The sequence below is a fragment of the Malurus melanocephalus genome, unplaced genomic scaffold (genome assembly GCF_030028575.1).
Source record: "Malurus melanocephalus ecotype Western Australia unplaced genomic scaffold, MMel_1.1 scaffold_257, whole genome shotgun sequence".
NCBI lineage: Eukaryota > Metazoa > Chordata > Aves > Passeriformes > Maluridae > Malurus > Malurus melanocephalus.
The window spans coordinates 485,642-501,220 of record NW_026623489.1 but is presented as its reverse complement, the minus strand read 5'-3'; the positions used below and the strand labels follow the sequence as shown (position 1 = coordinate 501,220).

Below are 15,579 nucleotides of genomic sequence, written 5' to 3'. Positions count from 1 at the left end.
AAGCAGCAACCTTGCCCTCCGTGAAAAGAGCGAGCAGCCCCGCGGGCACAGAACAAAAATAACACCCTGGGAGAACAGAGTCTCCCCAAGTCTTCAGTCATTTAAATGAATTCTGCTGCAAATATGCAAGCGAACAATTCTGATCTAACCATAACCCTCCAAAAGTTTACCTCAGCAATACCAAAACTACTTTAAAAAGACGCTCTGCAAATTAATGTTACGTGGCTTCATGCTGAGACAGCTGAGAAAGCAACCTTTAGACTAAAAGTCGAAATTAACCCAAATTTTAAGTAACTATAACATCAATTTAGCTTTGCAGGGCCGCTGTGAGGGCTCTGTTCACCCAAGTCTGGAGCCGCCCCAGATAGCCCCTCAGACCCCATCCCAAATCCTCAGACAGACTGATTTATTTCAAACTGAAATAAACAGTTCAGATTAAACAACCAGAAACAGGATAAAGTAGTACCACCATTTCCTACTAGTTTACAGCAATTGTTTAATTGTTTCATATATGTAAAAACAAGAACTTGGCACCAACATATCTGTAATTTTTTCCATTAACACAAATGCATTAAAAACAATGATATGGAAATGCACAAAGGCATTTCAGTTAAGGCTTCTACAAATATTGCATGTTCTATAATTAAACATCAATTTGTAAACTTGTTCTAAAAACTTTCCAAGAAACTGGCTTGAAATATTGATCACATTAAATTCATTAATTCAACCCTGCTCAACCATCTAAAACCTACTATATTTCACAATAAGAATGAATCTGGCTCTTGGCTGGCATCACTTTGTCCAAGGGATGCTTGGAAGGCCAATTCCTAGTATTAATGTCAGAAATCAAGGAATGAAATTATTTAAAATTTTCCTGTATTGATATGATGCTTTTGCTGAGCTCCATATTTTATGGGCAGAATTATACTTCTGACCATACCAATGAAAAAATTGTCACACAGCCATGCTRTTAATAATCTCAGCTTCAGAAGGTCAGTGATTCTGCAAGTAAACATCAGGAGAAAGTGTGGTGGCAAACCACAGGGGAACACCCTGTCTCATCCCTCCATCTCCTACAGCCAAATCATGGCAAGAACATCCAGGGCACAACTGAAGGAGACCAGCACCCTGAATCTCTCAATTTTAATGTACAGTGCAGTGCCAGCCATAATTTAGCTCTAGTTTTACAAAAATACAGACACAAGAGCCACAATAATTTACAAAAGAGGTTAATGGCTCATTCCCACAACAAACTGAATGCCTCAGAATGCAGCCAACATCTGTGGAACATCTTTTAATTCTTGTAGATCTCTTTTCCCTCCCTGCCAAGACTACTACAGCATTTAAAAGATGTCATGAACACTGAATTTTTGAGTAACTCAAATTTCCTGAATGGACACAAGAGAACACAAGTTCACAACAGGGCAGCAACAGCCCTAATTATTCATGTTCCCATGTTTGYTTTGAAGCAACTCAGGTAACAGCACAGAAAGTTAACACAGAAAGCATTGAAAGCTCTTTGACATTTCCTTTCAAGTCTTATCTGGCTACTCTTAATTTCACTACTAAAAAGTTTGGTAATTCACCAGTGAACTTTGACAACTGCACCCCTTTTACAAYCACCCATACACACACATATTAAATCAAACAAGGCAAAAATCAATGTATGTCAAGTAAAATATACAAATAGTTTTGGGCTTTAGGTGATACTTTCTTGGTAAATGTTTTTCGAACTAGTCCTTGTCTGTGTCCGCTATGAAGATTGTTTTTCCTGCAATAATCTGTATTGATTCACATCTGCAATGCTTTTTTTTGCCACTTTAATACAAAGGAAAAGGAATGTTGGCTATCATCAGCAAAACTTGCCACAATTACTACTACATCACTGCATAGAAGGTGGATTGYTGCTGAGTTTTTGGGTTGCTTTAACATGCGTTTTCTTGTAATGCTAGGAAGAAGTTTCCCGTTCTATCCTAACAGGAAATAACCATTTGGGGTAAACAATCTCCATCAAAATAGGTAGAAGTAGGAACATTTTTAACATCTATGAAATCCAAGTTTGTTTAGAAAGAGAGGTGAATGAAACAATTGCTCCTGCCATACCAGATAAGGAGAAACTGGAACACTATTCTTGTGAGTGGCTTTGTAATAGTTATGCATCCTGACTATTGAGCAATTACAGGACATGGATACATCCTGTTGGCAASACAAAAACACCCTGTTTGATTAGATGTTTAACTGACCAAACTGCTACAACATTAAAACCTTTTTGTCTTGCATCTACATCAACTTGCAAGAACTTACTGCCATCAAGATCTTTGTCAAGAGAACTAAATGAAGATAAAAAAGGTGTCCTCTTTTATGTATTATTAAACAAAATCCCTGTCAATTCAATCCTTTATTCTAGCATATTTTTTATGACAGATAAATGTAAATTATTTTATCCTTACTAATTTGATGGGTTTATATTTCCTAACTCTGTTTTGTTGTAAATTTTCCTTAGACTACTTTTGTCATAAGATTGTTTTTAATCTCTAGAAAATATTTAACGAAATCAGATAAGCTAACTGCTGTTAGCATTCATAACCAAAGCAGGTTGTTACAGACTGTATAGCAGTCAAAGAAGCACTGAATACCTGATCTTCTGCATCCCTAAGCCAAYAGTGTCTTTGGCTATGTAGGTAGCAATATTTACAAAATCACCTTGACTTTATGCACTAGGGATAATCTGCTTTGTAAAAGAAAAAGCAAAATTATAAAAGTTTTCAATCACACTTGGAAACTGTAACATACATAAAAAGATSAACATTAAATATATACAATATAAAAATACATTTTTTCTTTATGAAAATATAATACATAGCTATAACATACAACATGTTGAGCCATCAGTCACAGCTACAATATTTACAGATTCTTGYCCCACACTTATGGCTGGACTCTGGGTAGAACATCTCCCTGAGGAAATTCCTGGATTTCAGAATGAAACATCAATTCTAAAAGAGAAAGCAAAAGAAAATGTTTGCTTAGAAAACTTTCACCTGAATATAATTCCATTATTCCTGAAAAGTATCCTGGGCATTCCTCCAAGCCTCCTGCTTTTCATCCCAATCATATCATCAAAAACACAGTGATGGCAAGTGCCACCAATTTTTTGGAAARCCATTGTTGCTCCCCAAAATTGACAGAATTGGTGACAATATTAGCTGTTGGTCATATGTAGTACCATTGTGCATTCAACACGGACACTGAAACACAACTCTGAAGTAGACTGAGGGATTGTTAAAGTTTTGAGAGTGTCAGATTCAGGAAGGAAGAATTCTTTTTAGAGACTCATCCATTTTTAGATGTATCTGCTCTGTGTTTCGCAGTGGTAAGTCAGCAGCACTAGAATCTGGCTYAGAAAGAATCACACATGAATGATACTTGCTCACAGCTCTCACCATGGCAGCTCAGGCCTGGGAAACAGCCCATGGTCAGCAGTGAAGTGCTCCTTGTGAAGAACCTGGATATGCACAGTCAGCATCTCATGAAATAGCCCTTGTGGAGCTCTGAGCTGCTGCAGGTAGAGTTTTTTCCATCTGGGTTTCCTTACATACCTACACTGCACCTCAGCACAGGAATGCTGTCTTGCTGCCTGCACATCCAGCACATCGACCAGGCAGTGTTTGCCAACAACTTGTTAAAATTGTAAAGTTTCAGTACATGCAGTCATGTGGTTTATCCTCTCAAGTTTGAGAGCCATATGCTTTTGCTACCCCATCCTTAGCAGACTAAACTTTCTCTACTATTTGGAGTAAGTCCTCATGAAGTTCTCTATAGAAACTTCCGAAGCTGTTTTCCAATCTTAGTAGGCACATGTAAATATAAAAAAAAATAATCAAAATTTGACTAAAATTCTGCCATTGAATTCCTTGAGTCTGTATTATTTTAAAAATGGGTTTTAAATATTATTTAAACATCTGTTACAAATTTTATCATCAAGCACTGTAAAGGCTGCCACCTAGCCGTTTGGGGATCTTTACATCTTTAAATGAGTTATTAGAAATAAATATAAAGCTAGAGCCATTTGAAATACAGACACCTGTACACTAAAATTCTGAARTAACTTGAGGAGATATGTTGAATCCTCAGCCTCTCAAACACAAATCTGTGCTTCAATTCATGYTGTTCTTAGGATACCTGTAGACTTTGAAGTTGAAACTCAGTGTTTTTATGTACAGCATACTTCCAAGTGACAGGCTGCTCAGTTATAAYACACATTTTGGATCCCAGATGGGACACCAAAAGAAGTAGGCCTAGTTTCTAGCCAAGTTGCTTCTAGGAGAAGAACTTGCTTGCCTGCTCCTCCAGCCTGAACCAGCACAAGCAGTTCTTATTTAAGTCCTGTTCTGCAAGCACAACTCTGAGTTTTCAAAGCTTGGAAGTTCCCAAAACTACTGTATTGTTGTATTGAAAATAATACTGGACTTGTAATGTGTTAAATACGTGCAGAAAGAACACTAATAACAGGGAATTTTCGAAAACACAAGTAGAATAAATACATTTCAATTCAAATACTGCTAAARTATTTAAAATTATTTTTCTCTGTAAAGAGACATTCTGTAGTTAATTTCAACATTCACATTGCTTCAGACAAGACAAATAAGGCTTTTCTTTCCTTTTTAAACTAATGTTTATAAAACCAAAATGAGGCGCCAGCATCCTAAGAAGCATTTGCTGTGGAAGGTTGCTAGGAGACTCTTATTTTTCCTCAGTCACAKTATTTCTCAGGACTAGTCTTCAATACCAAATGCAGAGCACAACAGATAAAAAAAAACCAAAAAACCTGAATAAACAACGTTTTGCCTATTAATGTTTCCTACCTTCACTGTGGTCTAGCTCTGGTCGGGACGACAAGAAGATCCAACTTGTCCCAACTAGAACTGACACCACCAGATTCACCACAACCCATGAATAAACAATTTCTTCCTCTGTACCTGCGGTCCTGGGAAAAACACATCAATCCATCAGTCATCACTGGTACACACAGGTTACAATAACAATTTCAACAGAGTATCATCAAAATAAGTTTGCTAAGTCTGATGTGAAAAGAGAGCTACTTGTGCCATCATGACTGTCTTGAATTGCAGAGGCCTGGTAAAGAGAACAATTACCAAAGACAGCTAGCAACTCAGCTAAGAAACCCCATTATCTCATATACAATGTCCACATGTATATTTCAACAACAAATTCCTTCTCTTGGTCAAGAGACAGAAAACAAAAATCAAAATGCATGGTCAAATTTTACAAAATGCCATCAGCTCATCTTATTTTTAAGCACTTTGTCATGAGTCAGCAAGGCACGTGAACAGCAAGTCAGTAACATCTGTCTGGAAGCCAGTGCAAGGACTTGTGYACAGATGCTGTGGRCTAGATGAGATAGGCCTTTAAGAARCTATGATTTACATTAGCTGAAACTTTTCTCACTGCCATACCAGTAGCAGGTTATGGTTTTGTTACTAGAATCTAGGCTYTTTAATAAACAACTCAACGAACATTTATATAGAAACCCTAAACCACTCCCAACCCCCCACCTAAACTTACTGCCCAAACCAGCAAATTTTTACATACATGTTTTTGTTCTACTTCTCCTGATTTACTTTAAAAACTTGTGCTACCAGCATTTGAGTCCATGAATAGGTACTTCAGAAAGTAACTATTGTGAATGGGATCACCTAACATGGAATGGTGGTTTATATTTAAATGCCAGCTGTCTCTGCTAAGCCTGTGGCAGACTTCTTCAAAAACAGTGTTGACTGTCTACAGAATGTCCTGCCCTTGAACCCAAAATGATTACCTCAGTAGGGTCCCACTTCTCAAGCAAACGAGATTCTCAGGGTTCCTGCCAGATGACATTTCCAGCATCATTACAACTCTTGTTTGAGRTATAATGGATTTGCAACCAACATGACCAAACTCATCCTCAAGTTATTTTTCAGCGAAAATATCTAATATTCAGGACAAGTTCAAACAAAGGCAGGTTCAGAAATAAAATCCCTCATCAATACTTTCTTGCATATCTTGTACAACCTCTTCAATCTGCCAGTTTGACAAGGGTTCCTAAGTGAGCTATGTTAAAATTTACAGAAGTGATTTCKTAAGTTTCCTACCAGATGCTGCCATTTTCCAAAGGTGGTGTGTAGAGGTTGATTCTGTCACATGTCATCTGCTGGCTTAAGGATAAGATAAGAGCAGCAAAGTACACTGTAAGAAATGGAATTATTAGTGTCAGATATAAACTCCCAAAATGCTGTCTCATCATGACATGGTACTAATCACTACATTTTCTTTCCTTTCACTCCACTGCCTACAGTGATAGTCTCCTTTAATTCATTCTCCCTTCCTTAACACTCCCCTGACCCATCAAAATCTGATTTCTGCACTTCTGCAATCCATGAGCTAAATCAAATGCTGCATCTTGTGATTCTGGTTTTTTGTTAGGTTTGTGTTCTATATTCAGAAACGGAAAAGAACTACCTCACTAACAGCCCCACTAACACCACTCTTGCAAATGCTTTAAAAAATATGTAGCAAAGAGTTTATGGCCTTTGCTATTATCAGCTACTGAGCAGGTCATTTATTCTAAAGCAGAAAATAACCTGGGAGGAAGATTTCACTAAAAAGGGTATATAGGAGTTTTCCATGTACCATATTTTCTGGAACTTCCTACCCACTTCAAAATACTTACAGAAAGAAGCTAGTGCTGCTGGATCTAGGGTAAGAAAGCCCCTCAGTGCAACTGATGCTTTTGCCAAATCAATCCTGAAAACAAAACCAAGAGTCATTAAGATAGCCCAGTAAAACAATTATATTGTTTCTCTAATAGTATTCTATTGTTTTGGGTTTTTTTTACTTTTTGCAAGTTATTTTTGCTGCCTCTGTAACAGTTCTTTCATAAACAGCTATATCCCACACATGGCAATGGTCCCCATCATGCCAGTTCCAAGAAGGACTGAAACAAAGGAGGATGTTCCATGAGGTCTTAGCTTTCACACTGAACACCTTTCTGAAAAAGGGAGAATATGGAGACATCTGTCCCATCTAATTCTTGTCATTCAGTTCAGTGTCCATGCTATTAAAACTGCTTACATTGCTTACAGGAGCAAACAAGAATAACTGAGAACTCCTCCCTGACATCATTTCAGGAAAAAAAAGTCACATTTTTTTCCACAGCACCAACTCCTCTCCTGGCTTATTATGAAAAGGATCTCTAAGTAAAACAAACATTTGCAAGTAACATCCATTAATCTAGTCTGGTTTATGATCTTTTTTGAGCTCCTTTCTTTTCATTCCCACTCAATCTGTAATGCAGAAACCCTGGCTAAGCCAGGRAAACTGTTCACATAGCTACGTTTCAAACCTGACAAGGAATGGACTCATATGAAAAGTAATTTCATAGAAACATTTGTTGTTCTCCACCCCTCTTCACAACCCAGCCTCCAAAAAAGCAGGCCTGCTCTTACATTTGTTTCCCCCTCCTCATCACAAAAACAGGAGCAGTACAATGAAGCAGGGTGCAAGCACTGGACAGAAATGAGTACCAAAGGTCTGGATGCACAAGTACACCCTTTCTCGGCATAGACAGCCACATGAAAAATCATTCTTGAAGTTTATCAGTTAAATCACCAACAGCAAATCAAAATGTGCCATAGAAAGGAGAAAGGAATATCTTATACACAATTTACATACACCTTTCAAATACAAATATATTTTACCTGTCAAAGGCTGAGATTGTACTGATAGAGAGCAAAAAATAGAATAAACTTTGAGCTGGGTAKGCTATTGTCTTATACTGTTCAAGCAGGTTAGAAACCGTGGAAAGCTGACTTCCTGCCAAAATGTAGATAACCACAATGTTCCATACAGCATATCCAGCAAGGAAGCCATGGGTAAAGAGTCCCAGCACCCTGAATGGAGGAAAGAACATTACACCAGTTTTAACATCTTGAAATAGCTACAATCGAAAAGGCTTGTGAATCCATCTTTTCAGCTCTGCTTTTCAAAGCGTTTCAGAGATTGTTTCTGAATGCTTTTTCTGATCTAGTTTTAAAAATTCTAAACAAGAGGACTTCTAATTTCTCCCTTCACAGACTGCACCAGAACCTGAGCACTTAAAGAAAACAAAGATGTTTTGCCTTCCCTTCATGACAGTTATGGGAATCAAATACTTTTACTTGTGACTGCCTGTAGTTTCCCAATACCACTGCACCTTACACAATGTTCTAAGTAGTCCCCAAGGCTGTCTTTTCATTATCTTCATTGCAAAGGAAAAGACTGAGAAAGAAGCACAGGCTTCCAGATAAAACACACCATAGAAGAAAATGGCTGTTATCTTCCCATTCTCTATCACAACAGAACCACATATTAAAAAATACAAAATGTTTTCGCTATTATGTGCAAGCTCATTCCCCCAGTCCAATTTCACTCCTCCCTCTTTTTCACTAACCAGGATTTTTCTTAGAGAACTATCTGAATCCAGGTATTTTTATTCTGGTGATACATATGATGGGTCRGTCTTATTTTCTAACACATTTCTGTAGGTGACTAGTATTTTGGTTATCAGCTCAATCTCTTACACCTGTTGCATCCTGAACCACCATTTATTAGGAATATCCAAAAGAAATAAAAATACATCAGAACCACAGAGGACAGGCACTAATTTTCAGGACTAAAAAATAAAACCAAGTAAACCCAAACCCCTGATTTATGTTTAGTTACATCAGAACACTTATCTTTCACCTGAAACTTCGGTGCACTGAGAGGGCAACATCTCGAGTAGTCCATGAAGCCTTCACATCCAGAAGYACATTGATATTTTCAGTGGTTTTAATAATTTCTGCACGGTCAGCAGCCTGAAAACGCCCTGAAGGGGTAAGTAAATCAGTTTTAGAGAGCTCTGCTTCCTCTCATCATCATTTCTACTTTAATATTCAGTGTTACAAAGCTGTAAGCATCAGAATTTCCATTAGAAAATTTTTTCACCCCRCTTCCTGCCCTTTGTCAGCTTACATTGATACCAGGATAACTCTGGTCAGAGTGATGCATCCTRTTGGGTCAGTCTGGATTTCACAATTTTCAAACCACTTTGGGGCATTACTCAGTGTTCCCTTGGACAAAAAAAACCCAAACAAAACAACAGAAAAACCCAAAAAGAAAGTTCYTATTGGTATTGGCCCAGCAAAAAAYTTCYACTTGAAAGAYTTTTTGTAAGTAACAAWGTCKTGTGAAGGTACTGTGACAATATTAAGTCAAAAAAAGCTCAGCTGGGTACTTTAAAACAGTCTTTTTCATCCCCACCATGAAATAAAGAAATGCAGCCACATATATTAGCAGAGCAACACCAGCATTTGCTGTTGAAAAATTATTATGTATACTTATTTCCAAATATTTTTTGCTTTGGCAAACTTAAAAAAAAATTCTTCCCAATACTACMCTATTTGGATTTTATATACAATAATGCTTCCTTTATTTTCAAGAATGTCCTTAGATTACTTATATCCAAGATGAGCTTACGATTTTTTTCAACAAACACTTTGCTAACAGGCTGACTAATCCCAGTGGGAGCAGCAAACACKGGCTGCTGATCTGGGCTCCTTCTGTGCTCATCTTCAATGATGTCTTCCTCCTCCACTTCCAGCTCATTGGAACAGTGCATTTCAGATGGCCGAGATTTCCTGTTGGCACAGAACATGCAATGGGACAGAGAAAGAACAGGAAGCAACGTGCAAAATCCAAAGGCTCCTGTAAACATTTTAACATGTCTAACTTGACTGACTGAGAAGTGGTCACATTACTGACCTGTATAATATTACCCCAATTATAATTTTAAGGACTAAAGTTCCCACAAAGGTGTTTGACTAAAACTGTAAGACTAATTCCATATCAAGAGAGTAAAAATTAGAACATATAAGAACAACTGGGTGAAAAAATATGCTAACTCCCATAAAACTGAGATAGTAAGAATGAAAGAAAGCAATTCCACATTATAATTTTTTTGCATCTGTGACTGAACTATTGGGCTCATGAAAATATGTTCAGAGCTGTAATGCMTCCAGGTATGCATAGACCAAAGAAGTGAAAAAAGTTAGATCTTAACCTGGAAAGAACTGTATACAGGCTGAATGGTATTGTAGGCTATTATTTACATTTTTGTAAAATGACAGTGTAAAATACTCCCCAGCCACATTCACTGTCACAGTTATTCCCAATTATGAACTATACTAGTTTTGTCTCACTTTGTTTTTTTCCTCTGTTTGCGTATCACTGTTTCTTCAGCTTCAGGGTCATCCATGCCATTTCCATTCTGAAATAGGGATGCCACATTTTGCTGGGTAAAAGATGTCTCAGAATCTGAAGATTAAAAAGAAAATAACCCAACGTGAATGTTTCAGAGTTTTCATAAAAATGGAAATACCTTTACCTAAATACATAAATAGTTATTATATAAAAAGAGTGGCAAAAAGCACAATCTTCTGAGTTTTCGATTATGTTAAATATAATTTCCAAAACTATATTGCCATTATTTTGTACCCCATGAAATCTGAAACCAGAAAATGAAACTCTAAGCTACCACTCACTCAGAGATTACTTTCAGCTGTTCTAAGTAAAAAAAGGCCATGAAATGTTTTAAGCCAAAATACACATCCTGACCTATTTCTGTGTTACCAAGTTTTATTTACTGCTCTTGCCAATCTACAASTATTTCACATACCAACAGGAACTTTCTTCTTCTTGCGTTTCCTCTGAGGAGGGACATCAGGAGGTTCAGGAGTTAGGGGCTCACTGCTTTCAGACTGCCGGCGAACTGCTGCTTGGACAATACCATCTAAAAAACACATGAAAAGATCCAGCAGCTTGAATTCAGAGCTACTGAGAAAAAGCTGCCATTTACTACATTGTTGGCCAGGTGAGCAACAAATGAGATGAAAATGCATTGGATAGGAAATATAAGAGTTGGGAATCAATGATGAGAAGTGGAAATATACAGAGGTATTTCACTGTAAYAGTTTCATGCTCAGGAAGGAATTTAAATATCCAAAAATCCAAGAAGTAGCACAGTTCCCATTTGGGCATACAGCAAAGRACTGCCTGAAAAAATCCACCACAGGAAAGAACTACACCTCTATATTTCTCTTTCCTACACGTAAAGATTATAATGCAAGAGACAAGAAAAAATTAACAGTTTATTACAAGGTGATCCACACAGGTATGTGCTAAGGCAAAATTTAAATGCTACACATACCATATAAGAATAAAGAAGGAGCAGAAAAAAACCCACTAAAAGATATTTACTCCAGTCTGAGAGATGAATTATTATACTAYAGAGGAATTACATTTTTGTGAGAGGTTAACATGAATTCCTTTATAGCAGCAGTAGCATCAATTTGCACGATCAATGCAGAAAGACAAAATTACTTCTCCAATTTACATCACATATGTTTTTTAATAGCTCCTTCAACGACTGTAGTTTTTATGACAACAACCAAATCTTTGTTTCTACTTCAAGCTCAGGTTTACCCGCCTTTCATAAACCTATATTGTGCTAAAATGCAAAATCAATCAGCAAAGTAATGTCAAAAGTCAAGGTGTACTTTGCTCCATTATCCAGCTCACTGAGAATAACAGTAGGCAAAACTTAATCCTTGGGAAATCTTGGCAGCAACAGCTCTACTTGTTGCATTTATAAGTCTTTCAATGAGGCCTCACTTTTAAGTGAATAAAGAAAGTTTACTCATCAAACTTTTATACGGACCCAAGTCAACTGGTTGCAGAAAATCACTAGATACTATTAACATGTTCAGCTTTATCAAAATAATCAGACTTACAGTCTTGCTTAAAACAATATGTTTGCTCTGCAGATCTGCTTCTTGTAAAAATACAAAGCTCTAACAGTAGTTAATCTTCTAAAGTCAACTCTTCTGTGATAATGGAGTGATTAACTTATGACTTTATTTGTCCAAGGATTGCAACTGAGCCAAATTGCTAAATGAGTTTTATCTTGGTTCATTCAAAAATTCAAGTGCTTAACACATTTAACATAAGCAGCTTACAGCTGGAAATGACTATTTAATGAAGTATGCAAAGTCACAAAGAAAAAAATAGCAGGAATAAAAKAACAGCTTTCAGTCTTGGCAGGACTTTACCTAATGGAGTCTTTCCTTTGGGTTTCCTTTTTTTGGGACGACTGAGTGGAATTTCATCTGCATAACATAAAACAGAAGTATGGGTGCACAGCAAAGGGAAACCTCCATTTCCTTTTTTTTAACAGCCATCCTATTGCAAGTTAAGAAACAGATTCTTTTTTACAAATGATGATATCCTTCATCTTTTACAGGTAAGATGACAATTCATCAATTCACACAAAAAGTAGTACAAAAGATGGGAGGAAAACAGGGTAAGAAATATGTCTTATGTGCAGCAAAGGCTCAATACATACATACACATGTGTTAAGTGAAAAACTGAAATACTTTGAATAATGCTCTGAAAAAGAAACTTCTTGTTTAAAGGACAGTGGCAGTATTTCAGTTATCTCGATGGAAATAGCAAGCAGTGAAGAGAACAAAGCAAAACAACAGTTCTAGCAATGACATTGCAGTTTAAATAATCAGCCTACATTTAGGAAAAGTATAAAGCTCTATCTTTAAAGAGAGAATGATGAATGAGTGGCACCAAAAGGAAYTATCAACTTGTAGTTCTCTTTAATAACTGACCTTGGTTTCCACTTCACATTTATGAAGATAACGCGTTGATGAGCGATGTAAAAGGAACAAAGATGAAAAGTTAATTTTGAATCAATTACAATTCACAACCATTAAATTCACACTGCTGCTTTTGTGTTCATTTCCTAATCCCCATTCCTCTTTATGAGCAGTTGTGTACGACAGGGTTAAGGGAACAAAGCAATYGGCAAGATTCAACACTTTGTTGGTGACTATGCAGAGTTTCTTGATTGGCTAGCTGTGGATCAGATTAAAAGCTTTAATCACCTGGCTAATTAAAACTTGTCTTACTGCCTGATATGTAACAAACCAACAAAAGTTATGAAACATTTGAACCCATACATGACTAAAAAGACACCATCTGTCGACAACCATAAACATCACATTTACTTTCAGGTATACTGAAGGAATTCTGAAGTACCATGTCATAAAAACTATGTAATTGCTTTTCCTTCCACACTGAAAAAAAGCCCAATTTTTTCCCTATACTACATCAAATTGATACCTACATCCCTATTAAAGAGTATCTAGTCTGATACCAGAAACTCCTGCTTTAAAGGATTTGTGATTCAAATAAACTAAACAATACAAAATGAAACAAAGTGAAATGAAGAAGAGATTAAAAAAGGACAATTGAACTATAGTATACATTAAAATTGGGATAATTGTCTAAAACTAAAGGGTTTATCTCTCATGAGTATTAAAACTGAGGTAATATGGTAATTTTCTTGGCTTCTGTAAAACTTWAACATATTTTGCATTCCTTATAAAGCATTTTGGGACAATAAATTAGCAAGAGAAGCAATTTCACTACTCAGATGTTTATTAAACTTATTTCTCTTAATGCTATTACTTTTAAAATTTGCAGCATCATGGTAAGTTCCACAGAATGCACTGATTTTACCTTGGCACTGGAGGAAGGGCACGAGGTGGACACTGAAARACAAGAGAGAGACAAAAGTCAACTTCTGTTAGCATGAAACCACCTCTCAGAAAACAGCTACAGACCAGAACATCCTAAGTATGTTTTGCTTCGCATGCCTCCTAAATGGCCAGACATTCCTGATRAAGATGTTACATAAAGTAGGATGTAAAAGAAGCTGGAATAATATGCCTTTACCAGAGTTCTGATAAGCACTGCAGTAGGAACTTATATCTAACGTGTGGTTAGGCACACTTGCATTTCAGCTTCAATAATTTTCACTTTTCATGTAAGGTACCTCTTCCATTAGAAAGCTTATTAGTAATTTTATTTGATATCAAAATATTGCAATAATTTATGCATTCGATACACCTGTACAAAATACAATGTGATCTGAGTATCTTCTATTAATTTGGATGTAAATTCATAACAATAATAAAAAAATAAAGGAAATATGCTCTTATTTCCTTATATAAGATCTTACAGTATATTAAAATACTTACATATATTATGAAATATTAATTTACCATATAATTTTGAAAATATTTACCAGGAGGTCAAACAACTAAAATCCGAAAGTATCTCCTGATAACAATCTGAAACTGAGCTCATACCTTTCATCTAGAAAAAGGAGGGGAGTTAACTTTCAAATTTTGTACTACACAATTATATTGAAAGAATACATACAAATAAGTATTTCCCAAGCTCAGAAAATTCAGCTGATAACAGAAATAAAAAAGGCTGTAAGACTGGTAAAACTCAAGGATCCAAAGACTTACCACTTGTTTCTTTCCCATATCATTTGAAGCTATTCCCTGAAAGAGGCACTGTGAACTGGTCTATGCTCTCTCACGCTGCTCGCATTGAACCTCAGCTAATTCTGAACTAAAAATAAACTTCAGGCAGCCAGGATTAGTTGGACATGAACCCTCCTGCCCCTGGGTTATAACCCAGAACTACTCCCATTTGAAACAAGGGCAGGTTGTTCCATAGCAGCAAATGTTGCTTGCACTAAAAAACCTGTAACTTCACAAGCTGGTACAGAGTCCTATAAGCAAATTTTACATTGGTTTGTTTACCTAAAGCCAGTGAGATGCCTCATGCAAGGAAGTGTTTGTGGGATTAGACTTCAAATCTCTCACTTGGATTTTGGCCACGCTGAAGACTGACAGCAAGTACCATTTACACAGGTAGAGAAATGCACACTGTAAGTGGCACCCAGCAAATTATTGGGACCAGTCACACTATACAAGTGCACCGTAAGGGAAAAAAATACTGGTAAAGGTCAGATCTCATCACTTTCATTGTTTCCAACATTCGTGTGGCAGTAAATATTAAATGCTTAGGATACTTGCTATTTAAAAAAACTAAAAGTTAAAAACCCCATAAAAGCAAACAAAACCCACAAACCTTCTATACAGCATTCAGTGCCTGAGCAGTAGTAATTMTTTAGTACTTCTATTTTATTGCCTTCTACAAAACTGGCAGGTGCATTGATTTCTGTATCATTTATTTCTGGCAACAAAGGAAACCACATGCAAGCAGCTTGTGGTTAATACTCATCTCTCCATCTGTGTGACAATCCCCAGCTCTGCCATAGAGGTATCAGCCTCGGTCTACTTGCAGCTTCACAGCGCCTTAAGTAACACACTCCAAACTTCATARAAAGAGTGAGTTTGGGGACAGGTACCCATGGACATTTTGCTAGAGTCAGAAAAGCCGCTGAGTGCTCTAACATAGCCAATGGTGTCCCCGAAGTCAAGAGATTCCCACAAACCAGGCAGTCGCTGCTCCAGTCAACCCCGTGTTTGCACAACTGAGCCACTGCACAAGAAGGTGGGACGCGCCTGCAAACTCAGGGGGAAACCGAACTACCCAATGCTCCGGGTATCCAT

At 36.9% G+C, this 15,579-nt stretch overlaps 1 protein-coding gene across 1 annotated transcript; it reads right to left on the bottom strand.

Annotated features, from left to right (window-relative positions):
- Positions 1 to 479: 479 nt before the first annotated feature.
- TMEM237 (transmembrane protein 237) lies at positions 480 to 13,186 on the bottom strand. Its single transcript, XM_057375754.1, has 11 exons — positions 13,153 to 13,186; positions 12,186 to 12,242; positions 10,754 to 10,867; positions 10,278 to 10,392; positions 9,556 to 9,716; positions 8,782 to 8,905; positions 7,758 to 7,949; positions 6,731 to 6,804; positions 6,153 to 6,246; positions 4,866 to 4,987; positions 480 to 2,996 (listed from the first exon to the last, which is right to left on the bottom strand). The coding sequence occupies exons 1-11, from the start codon at positions 13,184 to 13,186 to the stop codon at positions 2,929 to 2,931; spliced, it is 1,155 nt and encodes a 384-aa protein (XP_057231737.1). The 3' UTR covers positions 480 to 2,928.
- Between the last annotated feature and the right edge of the window lie 2,393 nt (positions 13,187 to 15,579).